Source organism: Triturus cristatus, chromosome 4_1, assembly GCF_964204655.1.
Source record: "Triturus cristatus chromosome 4_1, aTriCri1.1, whole genome shotgun sequence".
In the NCBI taxonomy this organism is placed as follows: domain Eukaryota; kingdom Metazoa; phylum Chordata; class Amphibia; order Caudata; family Salamandridae; genus Triturus; species Triturus cristatus.
This window is the reverse complement of record NC_140585.1, coordinates 232,381,879-232,403,093: the sequence shown is the minus strand read 5'-3', so window position 1 is coordinate 232,403,093 and position 21,215 is coordinate 232,381,879. Positions and strand designations below refer to the sequence as shown.

The following is a 21,215-nucleotide window of genomic DNA, read 5'->3' as shown; positions in this document are numbered from 1 at the left end:
GCTAACAGACATATTTAGTTACTCTCGGGAAATCGAAGAGAAGGCTTCCTGCTGGCATAGCAGAGTACAGCAGCACTTGTTTGCAACCAGACAAAGGAGGAAGGTGGCGATAGTAATGCTGTAGCAGAGAAGGTGGGAATCAAGGTTTATTAATGTGGTCAGCAGCGAATGTAAGCGTTTCTAAAATACATGTACCGAATGCCCTGTCTGCGTGCAACTATGCTTAAATGGGCCCCTGGCTGGATCCCTTTGCGCAGCCCATAGCTCCGCCCCCTAGCCCCACCACAAGCCCCGCCCCCTAGTCCACATCTCATTTTGGAGAGTACCTACACTTATTTTTTTCCATTTAAAGCACTGAGAGAGGGGATCTCCTGTAGTGTGAAAACAAGCGAGAGGCACTCAGCTAAAGAACAACCAGGCTTCTCCCCAGGGTGCCTGCGACTTGAAAGACATAAATGTGGCAACTGATTAATCAGTACATCTAAAGGCTGCCCGAGTACACTATACTACTTTAAATGTTGGACTCATTTGAAGCTCCATATTGACAAATATGTATTCTTTTTGAGTGGTAATGTAAGGGTGTTACCAGCTTTGTTTTGGGTTGTGTTCTTATGCTGTGTGTACTTCAATTTTAAATAAGAAGGTTGGATATTCATAGTGCTTTCACTCCAAGGCTGTGACCTCGTAGCACAATAAATACTCACTATTCCCCACTACAACAAGTGGGATCCAATTCTGTAACTGGTTCAACAGAATATCTGCTGTGATCTTATTAACCAACTGAGCTTTTACTAAGCAAATATTACATTAACTTGCATTTAGTTTACATTTAAGGCCTGTGTTTTATTTTATATACACTTTCTTTAACGTGAAAGGCAGACAAAATAGTTTCCGAATATGTTATTTTTAGCCACATCTCTGATGCCGGCCCACAGTCACTGACCCTGCCCCCACTGGACTCAGGATCAAAGTTCCTATACTTTATTTAGGCACTTCAACCTAGTAGATGATCACAATTACTCACCCTCAAAAGTGACCCTCATCTCTCCATAGCCCCTCTCTCACATGCATGTAATGTGTTTAATAGCGCTACTCATACCGGTGTAAAGTGTTAGAGCACTTTACATCACACACGCATTATACAGAGACAAGGAATCATTTCAACCCAAACACACCTTTAATAACATTAGGATAATGAAATGCTGGGGGTAAAAACATAAGATTCTAACCTTTATTCAGGGCCACTGGAATAATGTGGCAGGAGTGGGCTAAATTATGCGGCAGAGTAGACTAAATTATACAGCAAGATGAGGCAAATTTTGCAGCATAATGTGGCACATTTTCTAATAGTATTTCTTCATTATTTTGGCATGTTTAGATCTTAGCTAAACAACGCATATGCTGTCTCAAAGAGACTGTTGTATTCAAAATGTGGACTTCAGCCCGCCCATAGGCTTCCCAATTGCTAGCACCATCCTTGCGCTCATATTCTTTCTCCGCATTTGCCCATCGCATGTATACATCATGCCTATGTTTAGCCCTCCCCAAGAGTATGGACCAATTACTCCTATCCACCCTCTGGTCCCATTTTAGGAACTGTTTTAGGAATTACTTTTTTCTTTAAGAGCTCTTCACATGAGCGCTCATGTTTTCACTCGCTCCAAGCTGTTTCTGTAAACAGGGCTGTAAATCTTGTTCTTCTCTCGTCACATTTGCGGTGCATTCAGGGACCGAGGTCAAATGTCAGACCCTGTGGTCCGAGGGCACCTGTTCACTTTTATGGCTCAGACTTCAAAGTGAGAGGATTTTTTAAAATGAATGTCCTGGTGTTGCTTGTTATTAATGCTAATGGTCATATCAAATTGTATGCTTTTCCTGGTAATAAGTGTCTTTAATATCTCAGACTTCATGTTTCATTAGCTCTCCCTGCGTGGCTTTGTTTTGTTTTGTTTAGATACTACCGCAAATTGAAATGATGTATGCATTATAATTGATTACGCTTTAGGGGCTAATTGTTTGTATCCAGAAGTAACGCTCAGAATGCCAGGACTAATAATGCCATTCTTTCTTCCAGTGGCACTACCACAAGGTGCCCCTATGCTGTTTTCCAGCATCCCAGTTAGACTGTTACACTTCATAGGGCACTTTCATCTCTCCTTGTGTTTACTGCGCAAGGCCTGCCCTGCCAGTTGTTGCACACACAGGAAACCTGTGCTCTGACTTCCACAAGTGACAGACTGAGATGCCTCGTGGTTTCCAGTCTCAGATGACAGTGAGGGTGACAGCTAGAGGTGAGGGCTTGCTTCTGGAAGTAAAGTGCAGATCATCCACACTCTCATTATGAAGGTCTGGTTTCAAAAAGGCAATGAATTGCCATCATTGTGCAGAACAGCGCTTACCGAAATTGAAGGTCCTGCCACGATGCATATATGTATCACTCACAAAATTGTGTGTTTTCATATTGTTGTCATACTTTTTTGTCTTGATTTCCTTACTGCTTAGTATTTGGATGTTTATTCCTTACTACACGAAATGGTGACTACAGACGTGTAACATATTGATGTTTTTGTTTGAGGGCTTTCTTATACAAAACCGTTTTATGACGTGGCCTGCGCTGGCCACATCATAGCGCTTTTTTTTACTATGCTGAACAGCAGATGTGCTGCTAGACAACATGGCTAAAAGACATTCACATTAACAAGTCCAATAGCTCTGGTATTTCTGAGAACTATTAGCTTTGACAATGCCTGTTACACTTTTTAACACTGTCTTGCACCTCTTTAGAACCAATTTAACACCCAAACATAGCAATTACCAACAGAAAGGTATCCAGTGACCTTTGCAAAGTGCAAAGATTATGTTGCAGATGATGGATTATGTGGCAAATGTGACAGATCCATTAGTATGCAAAAATCAACGTAGCCGCACAATCACATAATTCCAGTGGCCTTGTTTATACCATGCAGCTTGCATGCAGCTCTTTGATGACAGTTCATATGCCACTGTGCTATTTTAGGATTGTAGCTTATGACCTGCAAGTAACAAAAATATCTCTGCAACAAAAGCAGCATACCACTGAGCTACATCAAAATATACAGTTCTGTGATTGGCAGGTGTTGGACATAGCATTCTTAGGGAGAGTTTCCCAAAACATTTTGCTTTTTGCCCTCTTAGTCTTTGCCTACTTTCAGTTTGTGTCCCTCTGGTTCACATTTCCATTCTACTGCAATGGGAACGTAATAGCCCCCCTCTTATCTAGGTTAAGAGGGGGTGTCTACATGGTTGGGTTAGTTGTTGTCCCTGTGAGCGCCCTGAAAAAGGTGCACCACATACCCAGGGCGGTTCAGCACTGGCTAGTAGTGGGACGTAGCACTCACTGTGCTCCCACTGGACTCACCTGCCAATCATGTAACCTGCTCCGGTTGGCTTCCCATACTAGTGAGCCAACACTGAGGGGGGCCTCCCTACTGCCAGAGAGGTCCTGGGGTATGTCCCAAAGGAAGAGTTCGGGGTAGGTGAGCCACGGACACAAGCATGTCTGCTTTTTGAGTAGGGAAGAACCCCCAGGGGAGGTTCTCCCTACCTTGGTGGTCAGCATCCTCCAATGAGACACCTTTTTTTAAATTTTATTTTGACATTTTAAGACAAAGTAAACATACAGCTGTGTTACAAGGAGCGCCAGTGCGCACTCATCTCAATATGGGCGATACAGAGAAGGCCGGAAAGATGTAACGAAGACACATTCTTTGCAGGGGTGACGTGGACAGCAATACAAACCCATTGTAAAACATTATCTAAAGTACGGAATCCAAGAGATCACTGCAAGGGGTATGGACCCTTTGGGGGGGGGGGGGGGGGGGGGGAACACCCACACCACAATTCTCACAGCAACACACCCTCCCGCAAACCAGAGAGGAGACCCACTCCTTAAGCGCGACCAATGCCAGCAAATCCCGGACCCAATCTCGGGCAAGTACCCTCAGTCGCTGCACCCCACAGTACGAGCTCATTCAGCATCCTGGCTGCCATCCGGGGCCGTCGCCCCAGCAAGGAGATAACATTGTAATGGGGCCCATATATCAGCGGGCCGCGACGTGGGCGGCATGAGCTCAGAGTACGTTCGGATCTGATCTTGACAGTAAACAAGATCTCTCATCCAGTCCTTAAATTTTGGGGCCCTGCCTCTGCCCCAGCGACACGCCACTCTCCTTTTCGCAAGCAGAAAGGCCAGCGCAATGAATTTACGGTGCGCCGCCTGTATAGGCTCTACATAACCCAACAGGGCCAGGAGAGGGGAGGGCAGCAATATTGTATCGATCATCTTTGAGAGCGCCTCAAACACCCGGCACCAATAGCGGTGAACTGCATCACACGTCCACGCCAGGTGAAGGAAGTCCGCACCTGGAGCCCGGCATCTGTCGCAATTATCATTGTCTCGAAGCCGATATCTGTGAAGTCTGGCGGGCGTGAAGTAGAGCCCATGAAGGTATTTATAATGGATAATCCTGAGGCGGCTACTGGAGGAGACGCGGTCCGTCTGCATCAGGCAGAATTGCCACTGTTTATCCGTCAGCGGGACATTTAACTCTCGGTCCCATCTCTCCCTGGCTGCCAACTGTGGCGCCTGCGTGGAGGAGTGGACCGATCGGTATATTTTGGAGACAAGCTTAGCTGGAGTGCCATCGCTCAGTATACGATGCAGCGGAGCCAAATGCGGGGGCTCCTGGGGGAAGCAGGGCATGAGGGCCCTCAGCCCCTGCCGTAGGCGTAGGTATAAGAAAACATCGAGGGGAGTAGGCTGGATGGTGGCATACATGTGCTCCATGGACCGGAACGTGCCGTTGTGGTACAGGTCGCCCCACGTCTTCACGTGAATAGCTTGAAGCAATTTTCGGAAACCCGCCTCCTGCAGCAGGGGCATGTTAGGATGGTAAACAAGAGGCAGGAGTGGCGTGTACACCATTTCTAGCTCTAGAGCGGCAGCCAGCTTGGTCCACGCAGTCACCGTACTGATCAGTGTCGTGGGCGTCTTATCTCTGCCTGTCCCCGGTATGTACAGCGCGCCTTCTATGGGAATGGGGTGGGCCAACCAATGCTCAGCCGCTAGTTGGGGCATATATCGGGGCTGCCGCATCCAATAGTAAGCATAGTGCGCCTGGGCTGCCTGATAGTAGAGCTCAAAGTTGGGAATGCCAAAACCACCCTGCTCAAAGGGCCTGATCAGGATGTCCCACTGGAGCCGGGGTGACTTACCGCCCCAGACTAGTCTAATAAGTTCCGAGCGGAGTTGTCGAAAGAAAATAGCACCAGGATAAAAGGGAATATTCAAGAAAAGGTACAGCAGCTGCGGCAAGATCACCATCTTAATCAGTGAGGACCTGCCAGCCATTGAAAGGGGTAGGGTGATCCATCGAGTGATGGAATCTGTAATGCGGGACAGAGCCGTCCCATAGTTAGCCCTCATAAGTTCATCTCTGTTTTTTTCAATGCGGATGCCCAGGTACTTAAAGTCCCCGTCACACCAGGCAAGGGGGAAGTCGGGCACAAATCTTCCAGTGGAGGCTGTCAGGGGAAACAAACAAGACTTGCTCCAGTTGATCTGGATGCCGGAAATCATGCCAAACCGAATGAATTCGCGGAGGATCGGGTTAAGATTTTCCTTCGGCTCCCGTACATAGAGGGTGATATCATCGGCATACATTGATACAAGTATCTGCCTCTGGAAGCACCGGAGTGCTTTGTCACGATGGTGTTGCCGCAGTTTGGCCGCCAGAGGTTCCATGGCCAAAGCAAATAATAGAGGCGAAAGGGGGCAGCCCTGCCTGGTGCCCCTGGTAATGGGGAAGTCAGAGGACAACCTCCCATTCACTAAGACTTTGGCCATAGGGGCAGTATACAATAATTTAATCCACGAGATGAATACAGCCGGGAAACCCATGCGCCCCAGAACTTGGAACAGGTAGTCCCATTCAAGGGAGTCGAAGGCTTTCGTGGCATCCAGGAACACGGCGGCCATGGGCAGATCTTCATGCACAGAATTAAGGATCGAAAAGAAAGTGCGCAAGTTATGCGTCGTGGCCCTACCTGGCACAAAACCGGCCTGGTCGGGCAGTACCAGGTTGGGGAGTAATAGATTGATTCGATTGGCGATGAGCTTGGCTAAAATTTTCACATCACAATTGAGGAGGGAGAGAGGCCTGTAGGAGTCGCAGTCGCTGGCCTCCTTCCCCGGTTTAAGGAGCGATGTGATGAGGGCCATGCGCATCGATGGGGGGAGATGACCCACCTCCAATGCATCCTTGTAGACTTCTCTCAACACTGGGGCCATAAAGTCAATATAGGTTTTGTAAAATTCAATGGGTATCCCGTCGAGTCCGGCGGTTTTACCCGACCTCATCTGCATAATGGCCTCTCTCACCTCGTCTAGCTCAAAAGGGGAGCTCAGAAACTCTCGTTGCGCATCGCTAAGCCACCCCAGAGACACATCGTCAAGGTAATCATGCAATTGGAGCTCTCCAACTCTAGTGGACGCATAGAGCACACTATAGTGGGCTACAAATGCGTTGAGGATATGTGCGGTCTCACTGTACCTTGTGCCATCCACCCCTACAATCTCCATGATCGTATTAGGCGGTCGTGCTAGCCTCATCATTGCAGCCAGGGCTTTCCCCGGCCTCTCACCCTCACCGTAACTCCGGGCAACCCAGTATTTGCCTCGAAAGTTAGCCTCCCGGGTGGCCTCCGCAGTATACTCAGAAATTTTGTCCCGAATGCTCGCCAGCTTGGCATCATCAGGGTTGGCCGCAAGCGACGTCTCCAGCGCCCGAAGGTCATCCTCCAAGGTGCGCAGGCGCGCCATAATGCTCTTCAGGACACCGGACCCCTTGGCAATGCAAATACCCCGCAGGGTCACTTTGAAAGCATCCCAGATAGTCTCAACGTCCTGCACAGAGTCCTTGTTGCGCTCAAAGAAAGCCAAGCATTCCTCCCGCAGCTCCTCCTGAAAAAGGGTATCGAGAAGCATCATGGGCTGCAGACGCCAGGCCGCCAGAGGGGGGCCTAGTTCCGCCGCCCTCAGTGTGACTCGCACCGGCGCATGGTCCGAGAATGTACGCGGAAGGTGTTGCGCTCCAACCAGCGCCGCATGAAATTGTGGGGTCAGGAGGACGTAATCGAGCCTGGCCCAGGAGCGTGCCTGCGCCGTGAAGTGAGTACCCTCGTGGCCGTCCGCATGGAGGTGTCTCCATGCGTCAATCAGCCTGTGCTCCGTAATGATGTCCAGAAGTATCTCCCGGGACCGTGTATAATGATGCGGGGCCGGGTGGGACCTGTCAAGCGCCGGGGCAAGTGTGACGTTAAAATCTCCCCCCAGTATGAGGTGCTGCGTACCCACACCTATTATATCCGCACCTAGGTCAACGAAGGAGGCAGGGTCGTCCACATTGGGACCATAGCAACAGGCCAGAGTGACCATTCTATGTCCCAGTCTCCCCCACATCAGGCAGTATCGGCCTTGGGCATCACTTTTCGTACCCGCCAGCACGAAGGGGGTGGTCCGTTTAACTAATATAGCAACACCACGGGAATATGAGGAGTAAGACGAAAAGGTAGAGTACTTCGCCCACCTGTTAGCAAAGGTAGGGGTAGCCTGCGCCCGGAAATGGGTCTCCTGAAGGAACGCAATGTGTATAGCGTGGCGATCTAAGTAGGAGAGGACGTTTCTCCGCTTTCTAGGGTCCCCCAGGCCTCTGACATTCCACGTGAGTATATTCAAATCAGTGTCCCCCATAGCCAGGTCGACCCAAAACAGGTAGGAAGTGCAGCGGCAAAGGGGCCTCTTTCAGTCATCCCCCATCTGTCGCGCGCGTGATTTGCTCTACACACCACGCACCAAACCACAAGCGCTCCACAGTCCACATCACCAGTCAAGCCTAAGCAGAATCTATCCTCAACAAATGGGTACCCACCACGTCCCCACAGGGGACCATGCCGCAAATAAACACCAAAAGCGTGGAATGATGCCATGGACGGCAGCGTCCTGAACACAGCTGTATCAAACATAACAACATCATCAAGAACCATTCCGGGTCTCAAAACCAACCCGGCTGCCTGCCCTAGCAGATACCCAGCACCAGGCGCCAGTGCCGAGCAACGGGGGGAAGCGAGGCACTCAGTCCCCCAGAACCTTGACCTCAGATCCCACCCAACCGCCCCTAAAGCAGACCCACATCTCCACAGAGCTAAGGTGTCCCACAAAGCCCCGCGCCCCACCACCCCACCCCACACCCACTGAAGCAACCCCAACTCACCAGAAATGTCTACCCACCCCCCACCCATCAGAACCCTCAAAAAGCTCAACAGGAGCAACTCAGTCAATAGAGTCCAGGGGGTACACCCTACAGGGGACATCCAGAGGGCACACAGATCCACCCATGCCTACCCGTAACCCACCATAGTCATAGAGGGAGGGAGAAGGGTGGTGCCTGGCATACATTACCGATCCCTGTCCAGCACGCGACCGGGCCATCTTCACTCAGTCAGTACATAGCCCATCAAGTGGCACACAGGGGCGGGCAAACAGGAAAGGCACAGAGAAGTCGCACAGTAATGCAGGGAAGGGATCCCGTTAACCCCCAGGCTAGCAGTCAATGTTCGTTCTCTGGGGCCACATCCTCTTCATCAGGCCGGTCACGACGCGTTTTCCGCAGGGATTTCAAAAAGTCCTCCACCTGCTGCGGGTTCGTGAAGAAATGTTGCTTCGCTTGATGGGTGACACGCAGCTTCGCCGGGTAGAGCAATGCATAGTCGATCAGGAAAGCTCTCAGCTTTTTCTTAACATCAACAAACTTCCGACGCTGGTCCTGCACAACAGGCGTGAAATCTGGGAAGACGGTGAAGCTGACACCCTCAAAGGACAAATTCTGGTTCGCACGTGCAGCCCGCAGCGCAGCATCTCGGTCGCGGTAGTTTAGGAGCCGCGCGATGATGGGCCGGGGTGGGGCGCCGGGACGCGGTCGCGGGCCAAGTGACCGGTGCGCCCTCTCCACGATGAACTGTTTAGAGAAGGCGTCCGCGCCAATAGAGGCAATGAGAATCTTCTCCACATAATCCTCCATGCGCCCCGTGTTGGTGGACTCTGGCACACCCACCACGCGGATATTATTACGGCGGCTGCGGGCTTCCAACTCCTCATTTTTAGCAGCTATAATGCGCAGGACATTGTCCATTTTAGTGAGCTGTGTAGAGTGGGAAGCAGTCGTATCTTCGTTCTCCGAGATCCGCCGTTCAGTCTCAGTAAGGCGCTCCTCATGGGCATCGATTTTCTGCACATACGCATCCATACGGGAAGTAAAGCGGTCCACCTTATCCACCACTGTGGCGAAGCCCTGCCTCATCTCCCGCATCATCTGCTGCAAATCCATCGGCGGCGGGGCCGCGTCCACGTCCAGCCCCGGGGGGGCCCGTGCGCCTCCATCATCCGGCGCACTCCGCAGCCCTGGTTTCGCAGCTGGGGCAGCAAACGACAGCTTCGCCTGTTTAGCGTCATGCTTGCCCATCGTGGGCTCGTTGTGGGGGGCTGCCTCACACCCCAGAGTGGCCAAGGCCGTCCTCGTCGCCAGCAGGTCGGAAACAGGGGCCGGCAAAGGGCAGTTCAGCCCCGGTAGGCGCCGGTGCAGACGACGGCCCCACCCAGCAATGCAGGAGCAGCCCAGGAAGAGAGCCCTCCGACAGTCCACACCGCCCCAAGGGCGAAATCAGCCAGCACTCCGCCGCGGGCCCCGGCCGCTCGCGCACTGGAAGGATGCAAGCCCACGAAGAGAAGCCCTCTCGTCAGGGACACCAGCATAGCACCAGCAGGGGGGCCTCCAGGCCGCAGCGAGGGGAGGCAAGGGGAGTCGTCCAGGAGCAGGCCCCAGAGGTCCCCAACAGCAGTGAAAGCTCGGTCCGTGCAGCGCTAGGCCAGCGCGGCGTATCCCTCTTCCGCCAGCAGCCCCGCCGCAGTCTCGGCTCAGCGCCACCTCCGGTAGGCCGCAGAGTCCTGTCGCAGCGAGTGCAGTAGGAGGGATGGGGGGAGTCCGGAGCACCCCCGGCGGCGAGTCAGCAGTGCCCAGGTAAAGCAGGGGGGGGGGAGGGGGCCGGTGCACCTCTGGCGCCACGCAGAGAGACCCCTCCGGCCACCAGCACCGCTTGACCCCAAATCGCAGGATCACTTCTCTCCGCCGCCAGGCCCAGGCAATTCACACGGCAGGGGGGGGGTGGGAGGGGGCCAAGCCAGGCACGAGAAGAGTCCAGAGCCCCTCCGTTCCTCGCCGCCTCTGCACACCGTGCAGCCCCCGCGCTCTCCACAGCAACGGTCGCCGCAGCAGCCAGGGGGCAGGCCAGGGCCTAACTGCCTCGTGTACAGCACCGGGATCGCGTGGCTCCAGATTCCGGCCGCCGTCACCGCCACGCCTCAGCCACCGGTCCGGCGGAACTTGCAACGCGTCCCACAAAGTCCTCGATGGGCTCTCGGCTTCCAAACTTTAGTCGGGGCCGCCGGGGACCAGCAGCCACAGGTACACCCGGTCACGGTCCGGCAGGCGATCGGGAAAGCAGGATATTTGTAGGATAGCGTGTCCAGGCAGCAGGAGCCTCACCGAAGTGCGGCCATACTGCGTGCGCGCCCTCTAGCGCCCCCCTCCAATGAGACACCTTCCGTGTTGGCTGAGGCCCCTGTTGTGGCCGAAAGGCATGGAGCACTTTCCCACTCTCAGAGCAGTGTGGAAGTGCGCACGCCTTTCTTACCCATGGTAGGAAGTGGTGCTTACATGAAGGAGGGAAGCAGATTATCCGCTTGCCATTGCATGCGGGGTGCGCGCTGGCACTAAGGGTGTGCTGAGTATGTGTTCGGTCTACTATTGCAAGCCGGCTGGTGCACTTGCGCCAATGATGTTTCTAGACACCTATCACAGGGTTGCTACTGCAGGCCAGTGTGCGCACTGGCTCCAACGATGGGCTTTGCCGGTGTCCCACCTTCCCTTGCAGGCTGGACCACGCACAGGCACCAAGGATGGTGTTAAACATGAGCAGGTCTGCATTAATGATGTTGTTTAGCCATGTCTCCGGTAACCATTTTGGGCCGGTGTGCGCACTTGCACAGATCATGCTTATAAACGTGTCTAACCTGCCACTGCAGGTCTGTGATGGCGCCATTGCACGCATACTCAAGCTGGACTTGAGCAACCCCTAGCCATTCTGAGGATGAAGGGTGTGCCCTGCCCAGATAGGCAGGAATACCCTTGTGTCTTTCCCTACCTACGAGGCAGCTGTTCCAATACGTTAAGATGGGAAGCACTGGACAGTACTTCCAGCTGCAATTGTGGATTGCAGTGGCTCAGCCTCTTGATGTTTCCTATTGATGGATTTGCGATGCCAAACCCTTTCCAATGGTAAAAACGGGACTTGGCAATCTCGCTTAGAATTGCCACCTATAGAAATATGGACATTTCTATGCAATCGGGATGGCCAACCTCCGCCATTTTGGGGCCTGGTGGAATAGATGGGAAGAAGGGGTTGGGAAACACTGCATCTGGAGTCAGGTCATGGCCCTCATAAAGACAGAGATCTGTATTCTGTGGCTTTATGGAAAACAGGATGTACATTTTGGGGGCACATCTGTGGTTCAAAGCGATACCCTTGAAACCCCCCCAATTTCAAAGGCCCACTGCAGTAATAACTGCTGGTGCCACCCTCCCACAAGGGGGTGAGATCTGCTTGTGGGGTCACAGGACGAGAGAACCTGGCCTGCATGGTGCACACAGCCAGGAAAACTCTGTTGTGTACAAGAAGGATTACTGCCATTGGAAAGGACCATGCGGCCTTGCTGAATAGTTGCTGGCTTGCCCCAACTACCTGCTGATGTGTAGCACTGAAGTGGGCTCCCCCAAGAACCAGTTGCCTGGTCTTCTGTTCTCTCAGAGATCTCAAGGACATCAAAGATCTCCTACGAGGGACCCATACCGTCTATAGGTGACATCTGGAAAGCGGTAGTCTCGAAATGCCGACATTGCCTGCTGAATTTCTCTGGACAGTGCCGTGTGAGATTCGTACTAAGAATCGTGCCTGGAGACCGGAGTGCCTAGTGCGAAACCCCAAAATCGAGTCCGCATCTCAGGTGAGTGGCTCTGTATGGAGGGACCTTGGCACGCATAAGCGTCTTGATAGTGAGCAGATGCACATGTTGCAGAATCCAAAGTGGCCCGCTTCGTCATGTGTGGTGCATTTCTCTCAAGCAACAAGCCGACTGCACACTCATTGCATGTGGTTTCTGATTCACAGGGTGGGACCCTCGGAGGTGTAGTGCAACCTACATCAACGTGTGCCAAACAGAAGGCCTCTTTTTTAGGGAGTTATGGAATTTGCAACTCTTCGTTGTGTGTCCTGAAGTGTCTGGAGTGACCAAATGTAGCTCGAGTGAACCCAAAGAACCTATAGTCACTTAGGCGACACAACCACCAAACATTCCAACTTCAGTTAGTGGAGTAAAGTTTGGTTGTGGGGATCCTAGGGGTAGTTTACATCATATAGATTACATTCCCCTGAAAGAAATAAGTCTCCACCTCCCCCCAGAGGCATGCCCGTATTCCATCATTTTGGCAAATGTCCCCAAAACTTTTTATGGTAAAGAGGAACATTGGTCCACACTTAAAAATAAAGTACTCCATTTTTGGAACACAAGAACAGTGTTAGGTGAACATCTTTTTAACAACTTTAAGATGGTAATAAGGGTGGACTGGGTGGGAAAGACTAGGAAGGCTATGGAGGGAGATTGTGTTGTTGTGAGTTTTGGTTCCCCCCAATTGGTAGATCATATTCTGAGGCAGGCAGGATCATTAAGGATACATCAAGATCGTATCAATATACTACCATTGGGGTATTTTTACCCACCTAGTAATACTGCCACCATTAGCAGGAGAGACCATGTCACTTGGGTTGACCCTCATATTAGTTTTACACCAGTGAGTAATAGATTTGAGGTTCTTAGCTCACTGGACACTAATGACTGACTTTTACACGGACAAGATCAGGACCTATGAGGAATCAACACAGTTAACCCCCATAGACTGAGTCTAGCTTCTGGAATAGGTCCACATGAAACAACTCCCCCTGTACTGACAGATAAAGCTCCGACAAGTGGACTAACCAATATCAATAGCCCGATGCAAGAGGTTTCCCAATTAGGGGGAAAAGTAAGTGGAGGTCCACAGGATGTTGAATTAAATGGTACCCAAAATAGGGATGTTGATTCTGCTTTCTCATTACTGGTCTCCTGGAATGTGGCAGGGTTTAGAGATAAGGCAGTGTCACCAGACTGGTCAACCTTTCTTGATAGCAAGGACCTAATACTATTCCAGGAAACCTGGTTGAATGCACCAGAATTTAGACCAGGATACCTTAGTTTTAATGTTCCTGCTATTCCTAGCCTCCGTGGTAGAGCAAAGGGGGGACTACTAACATGGGTCAGACAAGATAGCAGGTATAATGTTAATCAATTGGATTCAAAAAGCAGCGACATATTATTAATTCAAGTCCAGTGTCCTGGATTGAAGGACCTTTTTGTTTTTAATGTTTATGCAAGAGGGATGCCGGGGGCAAGTCTTCAAACACTGTTGAAGAATTAGATGCACTCCTCGATATATATTGCAAAAAAGGTAATTTTATAGTTGCGGGCGATTTTAATTGCTGTTTCGAACCTCTAGACAGTTATGATGTTGATCTTACCCTAGAAGAAGACCGTACATGGAATATTCCCCAGCTGACACTTCTGCCTATTAAAAAATGGACAGAGGCCGCACTCCAGTTAAAGGTCCTATGTGTCGGACAGGGGCTACGAGCAATCAATGGTAGATCTGCTTCTGATAAACATGGGGCTTTTACGTTTAATAATGGTTTACAAAAAAGCCGCATTGACTACATACTTACCAATAAAGAGAACTGGCCCAGTATCAAGGACATGATGGTAGTGGAAAGGGTTGAAAGTGATCATGACCCCTTACTTCTATCATTTAAGTTATTTAAATCTCACTGTCAGGAGGATTCTCCTGTAAAGGTTGACATTGTCCTATCAAATGATACAAGACATATTAAATGGGCAAATTGTTTAAGGAATGAGTCAGATAATAACCATGAGGGATTTGACCATCATGGCGACAATTGCCTTACAAAATTGTATTACTCAAGAGGTTATTGCAAATGTAAACCCGATCCATACAAATTTTTTTAATCAACTTAGGGTCTTTTTTACGCAAAAGGCTTATACCAAACCTAAAAGGCCACTCAGAAAGGAGGATCAATGGTACGGGAAGTCGTGTAGGACTGCGTACCAGGCCTTGACTGAGGCAGTGAAAACTAAAGATAGAGATTGTGTTAAGAGTGCCCGTGTCGCTTACAAAAAAGCCCAATACCATGCTAAACATGCTTGGGTCAAGGATTATTGGAGGGACCTTCACTCTGCTAGCAAAGAACGAACAATGTGCACCTTTTGGGATATGGTTAAGTGGGGCAGGGGGATACAAAGGGAAGAACCAATAAACTATGTCTCGCCTAACCTCTGGGTTTCGCATTACGCGTCCCAGTTTGCATCTTTTGAAATGAATGGCGAGATTAGTAAAGATCCCATCCCCTTTAATAAGGATATAATCCCCTTAAACTTCGAGATAATCAAGGTGAGAAAGGCACTGAATACCATCCCAAGGGGTAGGGCACCAGGACTGGACTCTGTCCCAGCTGATTTGTTTATGCACGATAAGGAGCTTTGGGCACCATACATTCAATGTCTGGCTAACGGTATCGCCAATGGATCACCTATACCGAATACCAGGAAGGGCGCTGAGATCATACCGATCTATAAAAAGGGGGAGCGCTCAGATCCAGGAAACTATAGGCCCATAAGTTTGATAGACTGCATACAGAAGGTGGTCGCAAGGCTTGTCCTGCAGAGAATCCAAGGGTGGATTGAGGAGGAGGAAGTATTGTCACCACTTCAGGCAGGATTCCACAGTCACACAAGCACTATAGACCAAGTTTTTAGGTTTCTTTTAATTTATTGGCGGGTGGTTTTGTTGGGGGAGGGTACGTTATTTGCCGCTTTCGTTGATCTCATATCAGCGTTTGATTTGGTTCCACGAGCAAAAATGTGGGCAGTTTTCGAAGATCAAGGCATGCCACTTGACATCTTGACCTTTTTAATGAAGCTCCACGAGGACAACTTTGCCCAAGTTAGATGGAACCAATTGGGCAGTGTAACAGATAAATTTACCATCGCTAGGGGAGTACGCCAAGGGTGCGTACTAGCCCCGACCCTTTTCTCATTATACATCAACAGGGTGATCAACTACTTCGAGCAACACCCCACCGACGCTCCCAAGCTGGATGGTAAGTTGATCCCCCTGTTGATGTTTGCAGATGACACTCTATTAATCTCAAAGACACAACAGGGTTTACAAAAAGCCATTGATGTATTTGAGGTTTTCTGCAAGGACCATGGGCTTATAGTAAATGTAAGTAAGACCAAGTTCATGGTCCTTCACAAGTCTAAATATATAAGAGGAAATGTGCAAATGAACAGGGTCAAACTAGAACAGACTAAGGTTTTTTCGTACCTGGGTATAACCCTTGCATCAAAGCTAGATTGGAAACCGCACACTACCCAGCTGGTTACAAAGCACGCACAGCTAATTGGAGCACTAATAAAAGAGCTTCACCTCTCCTATACCAGGCCAATAAAACCAGCACTCAAAATTTACGATGCAAAGATAGGAACAGCAATTCTTTACGGGGCGGAATTGTGGGGATTCAGTAACCTCACCCTGCTGACTAGGGCCCAAAATAAGTTTCTACGAGTAATCACGGGTCTTCCCGTATCAACCCCGCTGATCCCCCTTTTCTATGACCTAGGTGTCCAATGTTTGGAGGATATGGCCCGATACAGACCAGTGGCATACTGGAGGAGACTGTGGGTTACCCCAGATCTCACACAGTATGCTCGGGCATTTATGGATGTCAGAGGAGCAGACAAGGCGTGAAAAATTCACTGGATGCGGGAGGTTAAGGTAATTGATTCTGCCATGGGCCTAGCCAGTCTATGAGAAGACCCAACAGCACATACCTTCCCCCCTAGGAAAACCTTAAGAGATCTGTACTGGAATATGGTCTCAGTGAAAAGATTTGGCTCATGTATTGGTCCATCACTAACTGCGGATTTTATGGAAATTAAAGACTCGCCTGTGTTTGAAAGCTATTGGGACTGCATTACTGTTGTGGAGGACAGAAAGAGATACCATCAATTTAGGGTGGGCACACTACCTATTAATTCCTTCGTTGCCAAATGGAGAGAAGGCCTTGACCCTAGTTGTCCTTTCTGTCCTACACAACGGGAAAGTATTGGGCATATTTTATTTATTTGTCCAGAGTATAAAGATCCTAGGCGGTCCTGGCTTAAACCTATTTGTTTACAGCTGGGCCTTCGGGCAGGTGGTGAGGCTTTACGGTTTCTTAAAACTAACACCTCCCAACCTGTGACTATTGCTGTTGCAAAATTCCTTCATTGGATGTGGATAATCCATGCACGTAAATTAAGTTTTTTGTGAATATTTTAGATTCCATTTGTATAGCCCCTTTCTATATCACAAGCCTTTTAAACATTTTAAATGTTTACTTATAATGGGATGTGTACTTATAACTGAAGTTAATAAGCATGTTACACTCCATGATGGATTTAATTGTTTTAGAATTTTGTAATACAGTTCTGGTGTGGCTTTTAAACAATGTTATGAAATCTTTTATATTAAATCCCTCCTGAAAGAACCCCTTCTTCTCCTTTAAAATTGTTAAATATTTTAATGATGTCTTTTATGATTGAAAATCGAAATAAAGACTTTGAATTGAATTGACCAAATGTATTGTGCACCAAACCTTGTGCCCGTATTGCCTGGGCATGTTCGTGATCAACATGTACCGGAAGGGGGCCTCCTCTGACTGAGATGTTCCCCCTGTGTTATTTCCCATTCTTCACTTGTGTCTTCCTGGCCACATCAAGGTGGACCTATTGTCCTCTCCCCTTCTGGTCATCCTGCCAACGTCTTGGTGCCAGGGAAAGTGAGTGACTAATCTGGAGGAACACTTCCGAGAAAGTTTGGGAGTTTGTCAAGAGACTGCATGACCCCCCTCGCCCCCCCGTGTTTCTCAGAACTGGGCTGATGCTGGAAGGCCCTGACAAACCCCTGATTGTAACCAATTGTTGCTCTCAGCCTGCTTCTGTTTTGCAACCTGCTTATAAACTTCCTGAGTGGTGCCAGGGCCCCCTTGTTTACGTCTGCCTCTTGTTTATTCTTACTACCTATCCCCCACCTTCTTTCGGGGGATCCAGACTAAGTGTGACCTTGGCTGCGTGCAGCCTAGTATTTGGAGAAAGTTGTTAGTGATCTTCCATCCATGGTGTCTGGGACAGTGGGGTGAATAGAAGGTGGAGGGAGACTTAGAACCACAGGGTGTGCAGCACGTTATTCATTGGCATACTAGGTATCAGTGGCCCTGCATTAGGGTGTTGTGTGCGTATGCGTACGAGAGTGCCCCATATAGACTGGGCTGGTACATGTTTCACAATGTAGAGGTGCAGAGTGAGTTTGTGTGTGTGAGAGAGTGACAGACTGTGGATCGCTTGTGATTCGCAACACTAGGCGATGGTGTTGGTTTATATATTGATTTCCTGCCAAAAGTACTCTACATTTGACATTGGTTTTAGCCACGTGGCCCCAGTAGCGGTCCTCCTAAAAATGTGTATCATTCTGCGTATGCACATATTACTCATGTTGTAGCCCAGAGTGCACCCTATAACTGTGTCATATTGCATGATTAGGATTGTGGGGATGGGCCTGGGGCTGACAACGTGGCACACCATATGAGGGTGCTGGGGGGTTTAGAATAGGGCATTTCTCATGTGTGCATATTATCGATATCTTATCAACACAATTGGGCCAGTACTGCTAGTAGTATTACCAAGTGTGATTTATGCTCAGAAATGGATGATATTCATGATGCCTTGATTAATATGGGTTTGCTGGCTATAAACAATATTTGTGACATGCCGTATATTTACCGTGGTGGAGTGCTGTGCCTTTGCTTTACACATTGCCTCTGTAATAAGCCTGATTGCTTAGTGCCAAGCTACCCGAGGGTGACCGTGGGTTGTACAGTGTGTGTAATTACCTGCCCTTATTGGGAGCGGTAGGTTCTGCTTGGCTGGGGCACCTCTTCAGTCAACCAGAAAGTGCCAATTCAAAGAGCAGGGTGCACGTTCTTTGAAGCAGACACATTAATCCTCTGCATTACTTTATAATGAATCAAAACTGCTACTAGGCAAAGATCCGGTCTCTCTCCAGCACAAACAATCACCAGAGATATCTTGACATTGTTTATTGTTGCCTGAAAACCGCTGGACACACAAAGAACTCTGCAGCAGGTGCTTTTTAGCCCATAAGTTATTTCTAAACACAGCCCACTCTCCCTCACCCACGTAGAACTCTGTTAACATAACATACCTGTAAAGAGCACAGTTACCGCTTGGGTCTGGATAACATGTCTATTGTTACCCAACAACATTTTACTAATTGTATTGACTCCTGGGCACCACCAGACTTGACTGGGTTGTAGCATCATGCGAGACCACACCACCCGTAATTTGACCTCCACGCCTCACGTGACTGTATCCGAGGTCAGCTGTGTTTGTAGCAACTGCTGGTCCCACCCGAAGGCCTGGGCCCAAAACCCAACAGGCCCCGATCCAACAGTAAATTCACTCCAAGCCTGCTCGACTTTTAACTGCAAGTTTGTCCCCAGTTGTGGAATCGAACTATGTCTAGCTGGCCCTGGAAGAGGTATTGAGAGCTGGGGCCGAATTACAAATTTGAAAAAAGCCCGAAGCATCGCGTGGAGTGAAGGTCAGATCAACAAACCGATGGCCAAAAGTGGTGACGACAGAAGCTACAAGGAGACAGGGTCCCTGTCACTGAGGGTGTTCTATTTTATGTGCTTTTCCTCCAGGCTTTGGGGGCGGGTGCTGTACACGTCAGTAGGGTGCAAGGCTGACATGGGCTCTGGTGCTGTTGGCATAGTAACATACAGCAGTTATGGGGATTCAATGGGCCCATCAAGGCTGTGGACCCCGGTGCCACTGCACCTGCTGCCCCATGGTTCACGGAGCTGCTCAGCGATGGATGAAGCATCAATCGTCCACCTATGTTACATTTAGAGACTGCAAACATGTGATGTGGTGAGGAAATACTTGTCTGTGACATGTGGTGGTGGTGGGGTAGTGGGGGTAAAGAGTTGAGGTCAACCCAGTACAGTGCACCGGAGGAGTGGGCTGCACACTGTACAGACCTGCTACCAACAAAGGCAAAACAATACACATGAGTCTGCAAACGTTTCATGAGCATCGTAACAGCAATCAGTAAAGCAACAGGGACTTTCTCTGCTCTTTACACCGAACACAAAAGCAGTGCTGCCGTTTAGCTGTTGTTGTTTTTTACGTAAATAAACTCTGTCACCGAACACAGAGGATAGACATCAGCCACACTCACACTAGCTAGGACTCACACTAGCTAGCGTAACTCAGAGCAGTTCACCCGCATGCTGTGCTGTGGAAGGTCAGCTTCTGTGCCATTTATATAAATAAGTCATTAATTAGTGATCTAAATATTAAAGATGAATGCAGGTCCTACTTTTCTATCCAGAGAGGTTTTTTTCACATTGAAAACATCTGCACCGGGTCACCAAAGCATTTGCACCTTCGGGACTCATTAACCGAGCCTCACTCCGGGGCCAGTCAGAAGCTTTTTCCCGGCCTGGGCGAAATGTACAAGTGGAGCCCAGACGTGTAGAGGTCACAAAAGAGCTGGAAACCCCTGTTGCGGCACCTCGTGATCTGCCTGATCCCTGCAAAAGAACATGTACGCCCTCCCACCTTACCTGCCACGTGCCCAGCCCCAGCGCTGGCATGAGAGCCCCGGTGTTCAGCTTCACGCTGGTAGCCATGACTGCTGGAAGTCGCGAGACAGCTCTTCTGGAGACGAACTTCGGTCAATAAAGGCGCGCTTGAAATACAGGAAGCGCGAGCTCTAAAGGCTTCATAAACTAGTGCGCGGGGACACACCCGCTAGCTCTCTCTCCTTAGATGCTCTGATACTTAGAGGCTTTTCATTGGCCAGGACGCTGGAGCGAGGAAGCCAGAAAACGTCATGATTTTCCAACCAGTTCTGCAAACACTCAGGCGCAAGGCTTGAGGGGAGCGGGGGTCCCCACCCCCGCTCCCCTCACAGTTGGCAAAATGACTGCGCCGTCCGCCCCTTCAGATCACATGTATCCCCTTTCAGATCACCCCATTGATTTGGCCTCCTTCAATCAAGAGAGATACTGTGCTTAAGCCTTACTCACACAATGTTTATCATCATCAGACTGCATCTGGGGCGTGACGTGGTGCGCGGTGGCCAAAGGCTTCTCTTGTGTTGCTCTGCAACGCATGTATGTGTGTTCTTTCTGCTAATCTGATGCAAAGTTGCCTTTCATATTTTAAAGTGTACGTTCGTCATCAGAGACAAGAATAGGTTTAGCTTGTTATTTTCTTGGAAAAGGAACTTAAAAGCATATAGGGGGTATTTACAACTGAAGTGGTGGAGTAGGGCGTTAGCCATCATGGCTTAACCCCTCACTCCGCCACTTCAGAAATGCAGGGCTGCACCATATTTACGAGCAGGCACACAATGCCCATAGGGCTCAAAGGGCATCAGACCCCCCGTCGTGTGTGTCAGCCCAGACTGAGACAGCTTCCCGGGCACACACACAGGACAGTTTTTGAGCTGCTATGGGCTGGCTGGTATGGCGTCTGTCTTATTGCAGCCGCACCTGAGTACTTCACAGGTCTTTAAAAGACCATTTACTTGTTAACGAGGCATTGTTGTTTTTAACCCCTTCTTTGAGCCCCTGCATCTCCAATCTGCCTATTGCTGGAAGAATTAACTCCCCCTGAAGTTTTTATTAGCCCCCCCACAATTTGACTCTAGTTGCACCTCTGTTTACGAGAATATGGTGCAGCCATATGTTTCCCCTTGCGCTGGCGATACACACAGCAGTGTAGCACCAACGCAGGCACCCTGTCACGATAGTGCAAGGGTGTCTGC

At 49.6% G+C, this 21,215-nt stretch overlaps 1 protein-coding gene across 1 annotated transcript in view; it reads right to left on the bottom strand.

Annotated features, from left to right (window-relative positions):
• The window catches only part of LOC146854171 (aldo-keto reductase family 1 member B1-like), a 150,023-nt gene extending 129,837 nt beyond the window's left edge, over positions 1-20,186 (bottom strand). Inside the window, exon 1 of the mRNA XM_085651945.1 lies at positions 20,008-20,186. Coding sequence (XP_085508071.1) covers positions 20,008-20,073 — 66 coding nt within the window. The 5' untranslated portion in view covers positions 20,074-20,186. The remainder of the gene's footprint in view (positions 1-20,007) is intronic.
• Between the last annotated feature and the right edge of the window lie 1,029 nt (positions 20,187-21,215).